Source organism: Humulus lupulus, chromosome 2 (genome assembly GCF_963169125.1).
Source record: "Humulus lupulus chromosome 2, drHumLupu1.1, whole genome shotgun sequence".
NCBI classification, from domain to species: domain Eukaryota; kingdom Viridiplantae; phylum Streptophyta; class Magnoliopsida; order Rosales; family Cannabaceae; genus Humulus; species Humulus lupulus.
The window spans coordinates 264,029,467-264,048,224 of record NC_084794.1 but is presented as its reverse complement, the minus strand read 5'-3'; the positions used below and the strand labels follow the sequence as shown (position 1 = coordinate 264,048,224).

Sequence of the window (18,758 nt, the reverse complement as noted above, 5' to 3'; positions counted from 1 at the left end):
AGAACCAGCCATAAACCCGTTCTCCTTCATCCCAAACCCTCCAAAAACATACCTAAACACTTCCAAATCATCAAACCAAAGTTTCCAAGCTTCCCAATGATCCAAAACCATCAAATCCCGAGGCTCAAACGAACCAAAAACTCAACGATTCACAAAATCCAATTCGAAGCTTAGAAACACTAAAAACTCACAACTTAAAACTTAGATTACCTTTGATTGGGGTTGTTTCTCGTCAAATCCTTCGGTCAAGAAGCTTCTAATCTTTCCTAGGATCGCTATGCCTTGATCCTCGCTTGATTCCGACTCTTAGAACTCAAGATTTCTTCGAAAATGCTTCTAACGGTAAAATGAACTATCGGGAAGAGAAAGAGAGGTTTTCTAACGTACGGTTCTATCTGATAAGCTACTTCAAGCTTAAGTAACCTCAAATAAAACCTAGTGCTCGGGGTCCCAAAAACACCCCCGGGGACATTATAGTCAAAACTCCCAGAATTTCCTCCTGATCTCAATAACTTCCAATTTATCATCAAATAACATCCTCATAACTCAATATTCCAATAAAAGACCCCGTTATGACAAAATCGCTAATTTATAATATAAGACTATCTCATGCCGAATAGCTCGAATATATCTCCATAATAATGGGATCTCATTCACAAATCACAATATGCACCCAAATATACAAATATGCCCTCAAACGGCCAAATTACCAAAACACCCTAATAATCAAATGTAGACCCACATGCATGCATATAACATCATATTATAATATAATTCACATAAACATGCATATTATCAGTTTATGACATAATTAAACAATTATGGCCCTCCCGACCTACTAATCCAGCCATTAAACCATAATTGAGAAAGATGAGTATTCTAAAAGAAAAAGATGAAAATAATGAACTACACCATCGAAAAGATACTTACCAACAAGAAATCTCAAGTTCGAAGAACTTAGATGCCTAACCAAGAATAGAGAAGATGAGTTAGGAATTGAGTAGAGAAAACTATAAGAACTTAATGAAACAATACTGAAAGGAACTAAGAATAGGAATACCTTGAATTCTTCTATGACCGAACTACATCTCGAAACCAAAATATACTATAAAGCTTACTTCCCAAGTGTTTAGTAAGCTTATAATGAAAAAGCTTATAACCCCAACCCAAGTGTTTAACACTCTAAAGTAATCCTAGCAGCTTGTAGGCTCTGAACTCAGCTTGATGAATGAAGAAATGGCTGGGTACTGGGTCCTATTTATAGAGTTCAAGGATGAAAAGATATTCATTTAGCTTGAATAAAATAATGGCTTTTTAATTGAAAAACATTTGAATAATCGTTCAGCAGAGGCTGAAGACTCGGTCAAAAAGGTTATGGACTTATCAAGAGGTTAAGGATTAAAATGAGCTCAGTTTCAAAATCATTCAAAAACCATGCACCACAGCCGATATATCGCCCATGCTAGGCGATATATCGCCTGGACTAATGCTCGTGAGGCTCGTCGAGTTTGTCGTGCGAAGCTACGTGTTTTTTGTATCCCTGTATGGCGATATATCGCCCCCTAGAGTTTCGATATATCGGCATACGCTGAAATATTATACACATAATTACACTTTTTCAGCCTAATTTGAATTAAGTAAACAGCCTTGACTAAGTCCTTTAACGATTTCAAAGCTGCTGGAAGACCCTAGGGTTTTCAAATATTACTCTTAATAAACTATTCCTCAAAAATACTTAATTATTCATTAAACATACACATGACAAGTGTCATTACCTTATTGGGTCTATCTAAACCTTATAGTATAATAATTATCATCTTCATAATCAGTCATATTAATCAAACCTTAGGTTATAATTAATATTCTTAAACTATAGGTTGTACTTATAAAATCTACAAGTGTTACTATGAGTGTCCAACTAAGTCCCGACTTGAACCAAAATCCACAGTCAAAACTATACTATAACTAATACTAGCTATTGCTATTACTACTACTATCTAAATAGCTAAGTAAAGTTCTTGGACTCTACAGCCTCAAGTTTCATACTGCTAACATATCCACATAATAATGTGGTCTCCACAGTTTATCACATTTATACCCTCAATGGGCCAAAATTACAAATATGTCCTAATATAACATGCATACTAATTCTCATAATCATGCATTTCATTTATTCATATAATCACATAAGCATGCTTATCACATAATCATGCATTAAACTGTTTAATTCACACATAAACCATTCGTGCCCTCCCGACACACTAATCAAGGACCTTTAAGCCTTATTAGTGATTTTGGGTCGTTATAGGTCATGTTCAGCATTTTGAACCCAACGGGATATGAAGCTTCTGCATTGTGTGGATCAAAAGGTTCAAGCTCCTCGTTAGAATCACAGTAGTCCAGGTTTTTTCTAGACTCGAGTCGTTTCATCTGTTCTTCCATTAGAGTCAGCCGCTCAAGGGTTGGATCCTTTACTTCCAAGTTATTTGGGAGTTGATTATTAGCTCCCATCATGTTTTGCGCATTATTCGGGTTATGGTCCTCCCACGCTTGAGCTTGGTTAATCATAACATTCCCATTGTCACGCACTATGGAAGGATCTCCCACTATCTAAGTATAACTCATATCGTTGTTGCGGACTGGGTGTCCTCTCTGAGCGTTTAAGTGATCACCAGGTTGGACTAAGGATTAGAATGCAAACTTTGAGCCGAGCTTAATTGATTTCTCAGGTCACTTTCTTGTCTTCGGGAGTGCGTATTTCGAATACTCCCTGACCTTCCCTCACGATGGCTTTTCGTCCAATAGATTCCTTCCGCGAAGCTTACCATTCGTGGCTGAGGTCGTGGGGCCTGATTGTTCGCGTGAACTCAGAATCTAGTGTCTCGAGATCGTGAAACATGCATGTCTTCTTTGGGTACAAAATTTCTTCGATTGTTCCCGCGAGCTGGCACACTTCTTTGTGGTTGCGGGGCTGTTGGATGACGTATAGGCAATGGAGGGTGCCTTATTGGTGAGGCAATGCACCTTCCATCAGGGAGCACCAAGCTAGCTCACCCATTATCCATTCTGATGTCTCAAGTTTGTGGTGAAATTTCCTCATTTCTTTGTACCTGACTAACTAGTCAGGTTGGCATTGGAGGATTTACAGAGACTTCAGCTCTCCTCAATGTGGTCCCTGCTCGTTTCGTCTCATTGGGCTAGTTTCTTGCGACGTGGGTTGTTTGTTAAATCCTGCGATTGTGGACAGGCTGGTTGTTTCGGGAAGTCCGTTCAAATGGTACGGAGCTCAGGGTTTCTGTTCGAACAGAACGACTCACATCAGGACGATTATGCATGTGGGATCTAGATCGGTGGGACCCACTTGCTCTCCTTCCGACATTATCATCGGTTGCTGGAGGGGGTAACCGTGCCATGATTTCGTCAATTCGCCTATTAGCCTGGGTGAGGTGGCTTCTCACTGAGCATTATCCATCTCTATGGCAGTGAAATATCCTGGGTTAGGATTGTGAGGGCGTGAAGCTGATATTCCAGTATCGCCATGGTTGTCGTCCTGGTTTTGGGGTTGTTTTCCAGGACGATGAGGTACAGAGGTGCCCTCTCCAGCAGGGCCAACCATTCACAAATCTCTTTGATCTCTAGGTCTCTCAGACTCGTTGTCGCACATTGAACGTGTTACAACCATAATGATATTCATATGAAAGTTTAGTGAAAATATCAGTAAGCCTAATCTATGTCTCAATGAAAGCACCAATTTGTTGATGCAGTTTTTCGTCAACAGTAGATTAAGGAATCTAAAAAAAGATGATTAGCCTTTTGTTTACCATAAATAAGAACACATGAAATTTTACGAGGTTCAATGGTTAAAATCCACCTAGTCATCGAGTCTATATTATTTAGTTTATGAACTCTTGGATAAGTTGTTTAAGACAATTTATGTAGAGTTTTTTGCATACAAAATTCAGTCTCTTTTACTATCAATTCCCTCTGCATTTATAGGGGGTTGATTGAAAATTTTGGGTAACTTACAAGAATGGGTAACTTCCCAAATACATAATTCCTTAAATATGCTAAATATCGTTATATCATGCATTTACTATATAATGATTACAAGCATCTATGGTGTATAATGAACCTTCGAGTTTATGTGAATTCTTCCTTATGCGCGTCATAGTACTACCGCCAGCTGAATGTGATCCTTGGATTGGAAGTTATATGCAAAGGGCGATTTGATTCAAGTGATGCTCGAAATCTGATTAAGACGATGTGGAAGTCATGTCACATGCCTTGGGGCCATCTACGTGTCTCACGCTATCTAGACATGGTGACGCAACCTCGAGCTGTTTGAACTAGAATTGATGAAATGTCTTCAGAGTACAATAACCCTTCATTTATTGCTTGTCAATTGTACCTCGAACAAGACGATTTAACTCGTATTTTTAGGGTACAACAAAATAATATTTATAATATTGTTATGGGTTACAAAACTTAATGTGATATACAATGATTAGATTAATTTAATATTTAGATATTAAATTTAAGGGAATCTACATAGGGGGTCTAATCTCTCCTACGCAGGAAAGTCTTATGTTTTCGACCCATGGATAAATTTACATTATAGTTATAGCAAACATCCCATTCATTTTCAAAATTTTTGAATAATTTATTTTGTCGAAATTAATGTTCAAATAATCTATTTCACTTATGTATAAAAACAAAACTGGTGTGCATGTATGTTTTCAATATTGATAAATTATTTAGAATTTACCAAAAACTAATGGATGTTTGTTATAGCAATAATATACATTGTTATATAAAAATATTAGAGTTATAACTTATCTACATACAAAAATAAGATATTCTCCTACTTAAAATCTCTCATAATGTAGTCTTTACCTAAATTTAAGGTAGGGGAGAAAAGACGGAGAAAAAAAAAATAGAAAGAAAAATAAAGAAAAGAAAAAAATAATTAGTGGGACCCACAAATTTTTATTCTTCCAAAAACAAAAAAAAGTAGATATATGATAATAAATTTACAAATTTGTCCTTATTTTTAATTAAAATAGATTATACAAAATTATTCAATTATAATTATAATCATAATTTCACTTTTATTTTATTTTCTTCAATATTTCCTACAAACAAGATAAGAAAAATACATTTTCTTTTTCTTTCGCTCCTATTTTCTATCTTTTCAATTTTTTTTATCCTCACATTTTTCTTCCACCGTACCAAACATTGGGTAAATATGGTGATGAAAACCTTAGTTGACCGATGGCAATCCTTATAATTTTACCATTAATAATGCAATTCTTCCCTTTCCAAAAAAAAATATATAATAGAATTAACACGACTCTACTTATCTATAACACGTGTCTGTTGATGATTGAATTGTGAAATCCCTTCATACCAGTCTCACCGAGAGTGAGAAGTAACTAATCCTCTGCGACAGGCACGAGGGTCCCTGTTCCCGAAGGAAGAAAGTCCCAAAATTTAAAAACAAAAGAAGAATTAAACTTGATGGAAACCATTGTTGCTTTCTCAAAAGCAATCGGACCCCAAGCTCAAGGACTAGCTGGGCATTTCAAAACGCTCCCTTCTTCTTCCCCCTCGTTTTTCGCTTCAAGAACCTCTCAAAGTCAAACTTTCCTCAAAATCCCCGATTTGGGTCCCAAGAAACGCAGTTTATCATTATCATCATCGAAAATGGCCACGCCTCTCCAAGTCTCTGCATCTTCCACCGTTGGTATTTTTATTTCAAACCCATGTTTTGTTTTTGTCTGTTTTAGTGTAAAGTTTGGAGATTTTCTTTACGTGGGCAATTTTGTATTGTATTATTGGTTGGTGAAGTTTAGAAATCAAAAGATCTGTTAGAAAAATTGTTCCAGCTCAATTGAAGACTGGTTCTGTGTATTGAATATATAGCCTCAATAAAACAGTATACACAAGGAATAACATATTCACAAGCCGCCACGTAGCTGGTTTGTTACAAAAGGAATGATGCACAGGTAATATAACAACCTGGCATACATCAGAGTCTAGAACAATCTATACATAATAACTTGGCTAATTGTGTATTAGGTAGCTAATGAAACTAATCTATTCTTTAACTCCGCCCCTCAAGTGAAAGGGTGATGTCACTCCGAGCTTGTCAACAAGAAATCTGAACCTGGTGTGGCTGAATCCTTTTGTCAAGCAATCTGCTATTTGGTCATGAGAAGGCAGGTAGCGTATTTCCAATTGTTTTTGCATGACTTTGTCTCTAATGAAATGTACATAAATTTCTATATGGTTGGGTCTTGCATGATAGACTAGATTGGATGCTAAGGCACTGGCTCCCATATTGTCACACCAGATAATTGGCACAGATGGCAATTTAAATCTCATTTCATGCAGCAGTTCTTGAGGCTAGGAAAGTTCAGCTCCTAGTTGTGCCAATGCTCTATATTCAGATTCAATACTCGACTTTGCTACAACTGTCTGTTTCTTTGATGACTAAGATATTAAAGTTTCACCAAGGAATACACAATAGCCTCCCACTGATCTATAGTCATCTGGACAACATAACCAGTCAGCATCTGAGAAACCTGTCAATGTTAGTTGATGACTTGGTGAGACGTGTAGACCATGATGCATTGTTCCCTTCAAATATCTTAGAACTCTCTTAATTGCGCTCCAGTGAACTGTTGTAGGTGCCTTGAGAAACTGACTCAGCTTATTGACTGAAAATTATGTCTGGTTTGGTATGATTTAGATATTGTAATGCCTTGATGACACTTCTATAAGTTGTGGGATTTTCAAGCAAGACTCCTTCATGAATGGACAACGGCCTACCAGTTGTCATAGGTGTAGGGCATGGCTTGATGTTAGCCATATTCACCTTTTGAAGCAACTCAGATATATAGCGCCCTTGAGAGAGATAGAAACCAGTATCATCTCGATGAACTTCTATTCCAAGGAAATAATGGAGAGGCCCCAAGTCTTTTAATGTGAACTCAGCATTCAGTTTGTCAATAAACTTTCTCACCTCATCTGGTTTGTTTCCTGTCACTCTTATATCATCCACATAGATAAGGACAATGATCACATACTCAACTATTTTTAGCATAAACAGTGAAGTATCTGCCTTGGACCCTTCAAACCTCCAATCCAGTAAAGTTTTCTTTAGTCTATCATACCATGATCTTGGAGCTTGTCTTAGCCCATAGATTGACTTCTTTAGTTTGCATACATGTTGAGTCTTCAAAACCTTGAGGCTGAAGCATATATACATCTTCTTCTATAGTTCCATTTAAGAATGCATTATTGATGTCAAGTTGTCTGACATCCCAACTTTGACTTGATACAATGGTTAGCACCACTCTTACTGTCGATGCTTTGATTACGGGGCTAAAAGTCTTACTAAAGTCTACTCTTGGTCTTTGATGAAACCCCTTGGCCACTAACCTCGCTTTATAGCGCTGAAATGAGCCATCTGAGTTATATTTTCTCTTGAATACCCATTTGCTTCCCACTATATTGTAGTTATCAAGTGATGGAACTAACTCCCATGTGTCATTTCCTTTAAGTGCCATAAACTCTTCCTTCATTGCTGTCTTCCAGCCTTCGTGTTCTAAGGCTTCAGCTGCCGAAAAAGGTTCTGTCTGTGATTCTTCAAGTTGAACACTGTTTGTGTATGCCTTTGGCTTAAATATTCTAGCTTTTGATCTAGTGACCATGTGATGCTCATTATGTTGGTTGATGTTGCTGGCTTGAGTTGTAGATTCATCCTCATAATCTGTCTGTGGTAATTGAATTTCTTCTGATGTTCCAAAGCCTTCTATGGATGGTGATGTTTGACCTCCAATTAGGGGTGAGCATCGGTCGGTTTGGGCAGTTTTTTCATAACATAAAATCCAGAATTCGGTTTTTGGTCCGGATTAGTGCAATCAAAAAACCGACCGTTTTGGACCGTGGTTTGGTCGATTAAACCGACCAAACCGAATTTCTTATTTTTTTAAAAAAATTTTTAATTTTTTTTTGAAAGTTTTAGTTAAAAAACTAAAATTTTTGGATTGTTAGAATCCATTTTTGTGCATTTTTAAAATATAAATATATAGAACATAATTTCATATTTTTTTAATTTTTATTTAATAAATTTAATAATGAATAATTATATAATATTATATTATTATATATTATATTGTTCGGTCGATTTCGGTTTCGCCGGTCGGTTCGGACAAAATTTTCAAACCGACTGAACAATGGCGGTTTGCGCCGTTGGCAGTTTTTTCGGTGTTCGGTTTAATCGGTTTCGGTTTTTTCGGTGTTCGGAAGGTCGGTGTATACGGTTTTTTCGGTTTTTCAGATTTTATGCTCAGCCCTACCTCCAATGCATCTTTCTTCTAGAGACATATCAGGTACAACCATTGTAGGTGTGCCTATAGAGCTGTTTAAGATGCTTTCTTGTCTACTACGCATAGATTTAGCAGCTGACATTGGGTCTCCTTGATCATCCTGAGGAGACATTTGATTGAATGGTGCACAACCTGTTGTTGACTGTATGTTTACAGGTAGTGTAAACCATGACCGAGGTATTGGCATTTCCACTTCTCTTTCTGCTGCATAATTATTTAGAAAACCTGATATGAAAGGAAATTCACTTTCATTAAATATTACATTCCTGGAAATATATATTCGCCCATGAGGGCTGAGGCATTTATATCCTTTGTAAGCTTCACTGTACCCCAAGTTTACACATTTGATAGTGCGAAAACTGAACTTGTGTGGCTGGTATGCTTGAAGACAGGGAAAGCAAGCAGCTTCGAAGACCTTCAGCTCTTTGTAGTCAGGCATCTTATTATTTAAGACCTCAAATGGTGACTTTCCTTGCAGAACAGGTGTTGGCATTCTGTTAATCAAGTAGGTTACTGTTTGGAATGCATTTGTCCAATACTTCAGAGGCATGTGTGCTTAAGCGAGTAGTGTCAGCCCAGTTTCGACAATATGCCGATGTTTTCTCTCTGCTCGTCCATTCTGAGCTGAAGTGTGTGGGCATGGATGTTGGAACTCAATGCCATTGCTATGAAGTAACTCAGTGAATGCTTGAAATTCTCCTCCCATGTCAGACCTTAGTGTCTTGATTTTCTTGCTAAAACGATTCTTGACTAAAGCCTTGAACTGGATAAAGGCTGTGAATGCATCAGATTTAGATTTTAAAGGAAAGAACCAGAAATGCCTGCTGTAATCATCAGGAAATGGATGTAATATCTCGAGTTTGTGTGTGAGGTTATAGGGGCTGGTCCCCAAAGGTTAGTGTGAATTAAATCTAGCACTGCAGTAGCTCTACTCATTGAAATCTTAAAGGGCAAAGAGTGAGATTTCCCATATTGACAAACATCACAAAATTGAAGATTCTCATTCATTCCAGTGTTTACATTAGACATTTTCAAAATCTGTTTCAGTACATTAACAGAGGGATGTCCTAGTTCCCTATGCCAAACATCAACTATTGACCCACTCAAAACACCCTTATTTGGCTTTTCCTTTGTTGCAACACCAGAGAATAGCATTCCTTTAGCTGCTGTTTGAGTTGAACTTGACTGAGGTAGAAGAGTGGTGTCCAGCCGATACAATCCATCTTTAAGTTCCCCTCGAAGTACCACTGTCCCTGTTGCTCGATCCTTCACACAACATGAGTCACAAAAGAATTCAACAGACATTATTATCAGCTATTAACTTAGATACACTTATCAAGTTTTTAGTAATTTGGGGCACATATAACAGATCATTTAATATCAGTGATGCATGAGAATCAGTTTTTAGAGCACTAGTACCAATATGAGAAATATGCAATTAATGACCATCACCAATGGCTATTTTTTCCTTACCACCATAATCAATTTTTCCAGTCATCTTATCTCCTTCTGAGGTCAGGTGATTACTTGTACCACTATCGGCATACCAGCTTTCATCATTGAGCACTTCTGGTGGTGCAATCATAGTTGTTAATAGCTTGTCTTGGTTGTGCTCCTTGCCTGGTTGCTGACCCATAAATGACTTATCGTAGCAACTGTAACAGTGGGTTGCTAAGTGACCATATCTTCCACAGATTTGACAAGTCGGTTTGGAGCCATTTCCACGACAACCTCTGCCTCTAAAGCGATTGCCACCACCTCGTGAATGCCCCGAGTAGTTGGAGTGACCTCGACCAAATGAAGCATTTTGTTAATAGCTTGTCTTGGTTGTGCTCCTTGCCTGGTTGCTGACCCATAAATGACTTATCGTAGTGACTGTAACAGTGGGTTGCTAAGTGACCATATCTTCCACAGATTTGACAAGTCGGTTTGGAGCCATTTCCACGACCACCTCTGCCTCTAAAGCGATTGCCACCACCTCGTGAATGCCCCGAGTAGTTGGAGTGACCTCGACCAAATGAAGCATTTGGGTAGGATCGTTGGGACCCAAAGTTGTTTAAGGGTTTTTGAGCAAAGTTCACAGATGGTCCACCTAGTGAGACCTGTTTGGGAGTAGAACCAGTGTTGTTGAGTCGATCCAGCCTACTATCAAACCTGAGAAGTAAATTCCACAGCTCTTGCCAAGTGATGTTGGGTCTTGCCTCAATCTGTACAATGATTGGTAAGTAATCTGTACTATCCAGCCCAGACAAAATGTTAGCAACCAGATAATGTTCAGGATATGGGTCTCCTACCATCGCAAGAGTGTCAACCCACATTCTCTTTTGTCTCAGGTAATCCGCCATGCTCACTCAGCCCTTTTTGGTGATCTGAAGTTTGTTCCGAAGTTCACCAGTGTTTGCCTGAGAGTAAGTTCCATACAGCTGCTCTAGAGCAGTCCAGAGAGCTTGGGAGGTCTTCGATCCCATTAGTTCTGAGGCGATTGCTTCAGTCATTGAGTTGTAAAGCCACCCCATCAAGAGCTTGTCATGCACTAACCAAGTTTCATAGTCAGGATTCAAGGTTATAGGTATATTAGGAGCATCGGCAATACCTGAGTTCAAAAATTTTGGGGGGCACGGTTTTAGACCATTGATGTACCCTTATAGTCGATGCCCACGGATGATGGTGGTCACCATCGTTTTCCATAGTGGGTAGTTATTTTTTTCGAGCCTCATTGCAAACAGGTGGCTCAATGTGCTGAAAGGGGTTGCTACTGGAATCAGATTCGTTGCAGTAGTCGACATCAATGCTGTCGATGGAGGTGCGACTGTTGCAGAGGTGGGAGTCGCCGGTGTGGGCGTTGCTCCGGTGCTTTCCATCGTCTGTGGAGCTGAGATTGAGTCCGCCATGGCGTGTGCCTAACCAGGCTCTGATACCAAGTTTAGAAATCAAAAGATCTGTTGAAAAAAATTTCAGCTCAATTAGAGACTGGTTCTGTGTATTGAATATATAGCCTCAATAAAACAGTATGCACAAGGAATAACATATTCACAAGCTGCCACGTAGCTGGTTTGTTACAAAAAGAATGATGCACAGGTTACAATATAACAACCTGGCATATATCGGAGTCTTGAACAATCTATACATAATGACTATGACTTGGCTAATTGTGTATTAGGTAGCTAATGAAACTAATCTATTCTTTAACTGGTGAAGGTGCAACACATGACGAATTGAAGGTTTCTTCTGCTCGTTTGGTTGGAGAGAACGACTTGTTGATTGTTGGGCCAGGAGTTCTTGGTCGCTTAGTCGCTCAAAAATGGCGGGAGGTACATGTCCTTAACTCTTAAACCCTGAATTATGCTAATTACGATTGTTTGAGTTGGTATAGTTTAAGGCTGTCAAATTGGATGAGAATGTAGTATTTAGTTTGTTTTAAGAATATGGAATACTTGAAGTGATTAATGGTTATGTGGGTTTGCGGTTATATTGAATGAACATATGTATGTAATCAGGACCATCCAGGTTGCCAAATATATGGGCAAACTGTGACTGCTGATCATCATGAGGAGTTGGTTGAGATGGGAATTAATCCTTCTTTGAAGGGTATGGATGCGTCCAACAAATTTCCTTATGTTATATTTTGTGCTCCTCCCTCTCGCTCTGCGGATTATCCTGGTGATGTTCGGTAAGCATGAAAATGTTCCTGTCTACCTGATGTGTAATCCTCGTCATTGTTTTGACTCCATAAATGTAGTACGTGATATATGAACCTTAGTTGATCATGTTGTATGGTTCATCGTCTAGTTGGAGAGATGGACTCTTCGCTTAACACATTCAGATTGCACTTGAAACTTTTAGCATGTAAGTCTGTCATACTCTGATGTCTTTTATGAACTTATGTTGGTTATGTTATGGATAACAGGGAAGCTGGATTGAGCTGGAATGGTGAAGGTTCTTTTTTGTTTACCTCAAGTTCTGCACCATATGACTGCAATGACAATGGACGGTGCGATGAGGTAGATGTTTCATCTGATCTTTTGGTGTAGCAGCACTTTAATATATGTTTATTGTGAGCTTCATGAGGTATCTGTTTTTATGCTAAGTTAAGTGGGTTTGTTTTCTCCACCTTTGTTCACCATTTCGTTTAACAGTTGACAGATCTTCTTGGAAATATGATGTTTTATCTTCTCAATGTTCATTCTCCTGTGCAGGACACTCCTGTGGTAGTTGAACAGTTTACAAATCTTCTTGGAAATATGGTGTTTTATCTTCTCATAATGTTCATTATCCTCTGTGCAGGACACTCCAGTGGTACCGGTAGGGAGAAGCCCTAGGACAGATGTCCTCTTAAAGGCAGAAAAAGCAGTAGTGGAGTTTGGTGGCTGTGTTGTTAGATTGGCAGGGCTTTACATATCCTTTATGCAATCTAATGATGAAGATTAAATTGTGTAAAATTGTAGAAATTTCATGGATGTAGGAAAATATTGCTACATTTCTTGTGAATTATGTCTAAGAGGAGTGACCTTAATCATACGCACACAGCAGATAGAGGTGCACATTCTTATTGGCTAAGCAAGGGAACTGTTGATAGTCGTCCGGATCACGTTTTGAATCTAATACATTACGAGGTCAGAGCTTCATCCATACACACTCATTTAAAAAAGAAACCTATGATTACTCCTTTATGAAAATACAATCAATGTATTTCTTTTTTTAAATGTACTTATGATCACTAATCAATAAAGTTCTTATAGATTGTTATTTCAGTAATGTAGTGGATTATGCTTTTTTCTTGGTCTATCCAATTCCTGTAATAGTTAGAATTCATTTCACTTTTGAGTTTTATCCAACAGTCGGTGTGTGGCTGGACTTTCTGGACTTGAATACTGCTATCTTTTGTTCAGTGATTTTCTTTTCTGCCTAACAATGATGTTAGTATTTTAGAATTTGAACAATAATAGTCCCAAACTTTTTGCTTCTCTATGCAGGATGCAGCTTCCCTCAGTGTAGCAATAATGAAGAAGAGACTACGTGGCAGAATTTTCTTGGGTTGTGATAACCATCCTTTATCCAGGTCTTCCATTTTTTTTGTACTTTACCTTGGTTTTTGTTAAATGGCAATTGATTCCAGAATTTATATGAATTCACTTCTACTTTTATTGTTCTCTTTCTCTAGTTTTTATTGTGAACTGGTTATACTGGCATCTGTGGAGAATATTGTCTTACGCTGTCAATTTCTCACAGGCAAGAATTAATGGACTTGGTCAATAATAGTGGGAAATTCAGCAAAAAGTTCGAGGCCTTTACAGGTAAAAGGTCTTTCTATAATTCATGCAGTTATAATATAAGCAGATTGGAGATAAAAAATTTCTTTCATATTTAAGTGTTATTCTCCAATGTTTATTTATTCTTGTCATTTCAGGACTTGCGAGAACCAAATTTTTTGTTCCTTTTTGCCCTTTTCTTCATAGGGACCCATTTTATTTGCCCTCTATTACATCTGTTTTTGGTTTTTATGCAGGAACAAGTGATCCTTTGGGTAAGAAATTAAATAACTCAAAAACTCGTCAGGAAATAGGCTGGGAGCCAAAATACCCCAGTTTCGCTCAGTTCCTGGAGACCCTTTGAAACACTTCTGATCGATATTCGATCAAGCTGTATACTTTAAAACATAGTTGGGCCAAGGGGTAATGCTTCATCATGGAGCTGCTAAATCTCTTACATTGATTGACCTTCTGTTAATACTTGTTCCAGTCATCCCACAAATGACTTCCAAAATTATTAGACTAAAGATTGAGTTACTTGTGTGAACATTTTTCTGTGTCTATGTGTACATGAAATGAAACTGACATCTTTTGTTTCAAAAGTCAGGCATATGATTAAGACCATGAAATAAAAGTTTTGCTATCTTAAAGGTTTTCTCATACATGCAAGGAAATTTTTATCTCATGTTCAATTTGCTCAATTCCTATGTGCTCATATTTAAATGGGGCCAACAATTTTTTTTTAAAGAAAGCAACCATATTCATAATCCTTATGTGCCTTCATAATCATAGATGGAAAGTAATTAAGTGGGTTTCCTCCCTGATAGAGACATACTTGAGTAAAATCTAATCATGAATTTACTTAACAAGCATGCTTGAGTTCATGATATTGCTTCTAAGATTTACTGATGTAGGTGCATCATAGCACTGTAGGATTATAATTTGATAGTAACCGAATAATTTGGTGGAGTCTTGGTGAAGACACTAAGAAAAGTCTTAAGTTTGAGTCAATGTTCAAGGGTTCTTTTAATAGCTCCATTGTTTCCCTTACAAAAATATTATAGAAAGACCCATAATGGTCAAGTTTGATGGGCTTGTGCTTTAAGAATTGAGCTTAAAATGTGGTCTAATTGCAGCAGCGCAAAATGGTAACTTTTTGTGGGGATAAGATTTGGGTATCTTTCATAAAACATAAACTAAACAAAAAATTAGGCAAGTGCATACTTAATAAGTATATAAAAACATAGGTAGTATTCAACTGATTGGATCATTTTGAAGTCTCAACTACTGACAGGGCCACCCCAACTTTAATATTCGACTGAGACTTATTTTTAAGAAGTTATGAGATTCCCATGTAAACAAATTAGTTTTGGATAAATTGATATATCATCGTGACTGCCTCTTTCAATCATCATTAATGGTAATTGTATTCACCATCTCTATAGAGAAGACATGTTGATCAGTAAAAGAGGTCAATTTACTCGAAAAAACCCACTTTTAGAAACTGTCAACTGTGGTGGTTTAGTGAAACAGGAGAAAATAGTACAGTTCACATGTGCAATTGGAGGTTTTTAGAAGAAGACAAAAGATTAAGTTGAATGAGGACGGTTCCAAACTTTTAAAAAAAGATTATCAAGTCAACTGGGCTTGGTATTGTGTGGTGCCTAGAAATAATGCAAAACACTTGGCCATCTTTATTTCATTAGCCAAACACAAAAAGTTTCTATTGACTTGTGTATTGGAAAAGTCCTTTTGAAGATGGGAAAGCTTTGTTGCGCATCAGACGATGATGGAGGAATTGATCTCACAGGAGTTCTCATAGTGATTGTCTTAGCTCTTGCCATCATGGCCGTTTGCATGCCACCACCGCAACGAGGGGTTGTCGCGGTGTATCGCTGCCGCCGGTGGTAGATTTTCTCTCCTGTTTGTCCTCTCCTCCTTCTCCTCAACCTCCTATTTCAGTTTCTGTATTTTTCCTCTAGGAGATGGTCACCATGAATGGACTTTTAGGCTCAATTGGTCTGCATATTTTTGAGGCCTAATTAAAGTGTTAGTACTTATTTTTATGTCTTTATTTTTTATTTTTACAATAATAGTCTTGAAACTTTGGAATTATGATGTTCCTCTATTCTTGTTCCAAATTTCATTAAGAGAAAAAAAATTTGCATATCTTGGAAATTTTATACTATACAATAATTGATTGTTTCTCTTTCTTGTGCAAACGACACTGTTTTCCCGTTTTTTTTTTTTTTCATTTGACTTACTTTCCCAATTGAAGATGTTATGAGGAGCACCTAAACAATGATCAACCATTTTTTAAATTTTACCTAAAGCTTGTGTGTACGAATTCTTCTCCAAGTTTGCAATAATTCATTGATCAAATTTGGTGTAAAAAGTCATAAATTAAAAAATATATATTAAAATTTTAAATTATTAAATAAATCATATGCCAAAATAAAGTTCTTTTTTTTGTATGACAAAAAAGACTAGAAAATAAGAAATTTTTTGGAGTAATTATATGAACGTAAAAGTCTATCTAAATAATTACTTTTGCAAATTGAGGAATGAAATCAAATAAATTTTGGAAGTAATCATAGCAAAAAGTTATTTTCAGTTAGTAAGTATGTCATTTACAGAAGAAAATAACACATAATTGTAAGTAATGATATGTGCACTCAAATATTAAACAAAGTAATGTGATACTGTTTTTTAAAATAATGAGTCTCAATTTTAATAAATATAATTGACTAAACTAAACTAACACATTAATGTGTATAATGTTTAGGGGCATATTCAAATAATTTTTATAAAATAGTTCAAGCAATAATAATAATAATAATAAATCCCTCACGATTTTCACCTTATTATAGAACCTAATGTAATAGAAAACTTTTCGGTTTAAAAAAAAAAAAACTGCATGTCGTTTTTAAAAGAAAGCAACTAAAAAACGACATGTCGTTTGAAACACAAACTACGTTGACTTTTTTTTAAATGACACGTGGCTTCATTGCTTCAAGAAGTGGGATTCTCTGCATTTCAACCACGATAACCTCTGCTGTAAACAGTTCCGATTGGTCAAAACTTCTCCTTTTCCGAATAGCTCAAAATTATGAGATTTCCCAAAAGAAAATATTTCAGAGAACAATGAAACAGTGGGATTACTTTCAGAAATCACTCCCCAACGATATTGCCCTCAAAATCGCTTTTTTGCTTCAGGTTCATATATTAGTATTTATATGTATATGTATATGTTTTGAGTTTTGACTTTACTTTTCATATAATTTCATCTGAGTTTTGTTTTAAGGGTTTGGAACTGTGTTCACTGGGTAGTTGTTCTCGTTTTTGGAGGGAGCTATGCAAGTCTGATTGCTTATGGGAGTCTCTCGCTAAAGAAAGATGGCCTTTTTTGGGTTCGCTTGAACTCCAAACCTCCTCTTCTTCTGCTGCTCCTTTTATCCCTAATTTCCAGGTTTTTCTATTGATTTTTGTTTTGTGGTTGACCCATTTGAGTGGGGCAATTTTATCTTGCTTTGGTGTTGAAATTGATGAGTTTTGGAGTGTAAAATCAAAGTGGCTTATTGGGTCATTTTAATTTGGGGGAGGAAATGGTGTAGGGATGGAGGGTCTTGTACATCCAGAGGCACAATGAGATGGCAGGTAGAGCTATGGAGGTAGTGAAATTCGTGGAGCAGTCTTCTCTATCTGGTTCTCTTGGGGTTGGGGACTATTTGAAAGCAATTGAAGACTTGCACGTAATGCAGTTTGGGTTTAAAGATGTTGAGCTGTTGCTTTTCAAACCAAATCTCAATCCTTTACTCAACTTGGTTGGCTTGCATTACTGCATAAATTGGCTTCGAGTACCGGTAAATATGTTTGTTGAGCTCATAATTCTCTTGTCATATTGTGCTTAATGCTTATTTGCCAAAACTTAAAAGCTAAATTCTATTATGAACAATGCTCAATTATTGGTGTTAAGCCACTGATAGGTACTGCTACTGATTTATTTACTTAGCATTGGTTAGATTAAGAAAAATAAGAGAAAAAAAATGAATAGTTAATCTTTTACTAATAATTATTATGTGAAAAGAATATGGATACAAAGTTGAAAATATTTTTATTGAATCATTTTAAATACGGATACAAGGTTGATGAATTTGATAGCTGCGGTTGATCTTTCTAATATGTTTGCTATTATACGATCAAAACACCTGATAAAAATTATCTAATACAATTTAATATTCCAAACATTACCTTAATGAGTAAATGTAAAACATTATGGACCTGAATATGCAGCTTAAGTTGCCTAATTCAAGTAGGCTCTGAGATTTGTTTTTGGCATGATCCTGGTTTTTGAAGCATCTTATATTTGGCAGGCCGAGTATGTACTTGAATCACTTCAGTGTTGTAAGATCTCAGATAGGAAAGTGTGTGTGAAGTGGTGGAAGCTTGGAAGATGGTTCTATGGCTTTCGCATGCGCGATGAGTCGAGTTTTCGCATATTCTCTATGGCAGATTTTGCAATGGCCAAGGAAGAAGAGGTTCTTGCAGTGCTCCATCGTGGTGCCATTCATGAGGTATTACGCGTTCAGATTTCCTCTGTTGATTCTTCAGACATTCCCTGGTATCATCAGAACACTCAGAAACTGGGTTAAAGAAGTGTCCAACTAGTTATGCTTATGCATGCATAACTTTGTTGTTTAATAATGGATTTTTATGTACATTTGTATTGTATATATATAAATATAAAAGCTATGAATACAAGCCTGTGTATCAATAAACCAAAGCTACTTGTATAGTATCTTGATTGAAGACGTCAATGGCTTAATTATTCTGACTGTAAGCTTCCTCTTCCAAGCTTATATGTAATGTTTAATTAATAAAATGTATCAGTTTGTATGCAGTGTTTTTGTTCTATAAAAGAAAAATACCATACTTTGATTTTGTTACTAGAGATATGAGTGATTAGATAAGAATACTTGGCCTAAGCCTACGGGTACATGAATATGGGTTTGTTCTTGGTTTGGTTTGGTCAGGTGGTTCAAAAGCTAAAATTATTTATATAAAATTTTATTTGGCTGTATAAATATTTTTAATGAAATTAATCAAACCACACTAG

The 18,758-nt window shown here is 36.8% G+C and overlaps 2 protein-coding genes across 2 annotated transcripts; both read left to right on the top strand.

The window, feature by feature from the left end:
- Positions 1 to 5,390: 5,390 nt before the first annotated feature.
- LOC133819340 (uncharacterized) lies at positions 5,391 to 15,757 on the top strand. Its single transcript, XM_062252552.1, has 9 exons — positions 5,391 to 5,743; positions 11,592 to 11,704; positions 11,891 to 12,063; positions 12,301 to 12,394; positions 12,678 to 12,789; positions 12,918 to 13,006; positions 13,367 to 13,452; positions 13,623 to 13,687; positions 13,900 to 15,757. Exons 1-9 carry the CDS (start codon positions 5,518 to 5,520, stop codon positions 14,004 to 14,006), a joined length of 1,065 nt encoding a protein of 354 aa, XP_062108536.1. The 5' UTR covers positions 5,391 to 5,517; the 3' UTR covers positions 14,007 to 15,757.
- An 861-nt stretch (positions 15,758 to 16,618) lies between these two features.
- On the top strand, positions 16,619 to 18,542 carry LOC133819341 (uncharacterized). Its single transcript, XM_062252553.1, has 4 exons — positions 16,619 to 16,858; positions 16,947 to 17,111; positions 17,257 to 17,505; positions 18,016 to 18,542. Exons 1-4 carry the CDS (start codon positions 16,634 to 16,636, stop codon positions 18,292 to 18,294), a joined length of 918 nt encoding a protein of 305 aa, XP_062108537.1. The 5' UTR covers positions 16,619 to 16,633; the 3' UTR covers positions 18,295 to 18,542.
- The last annotated feature ends 216 nt before the right edge of the window (positions 18,543 to 18,758 follow it).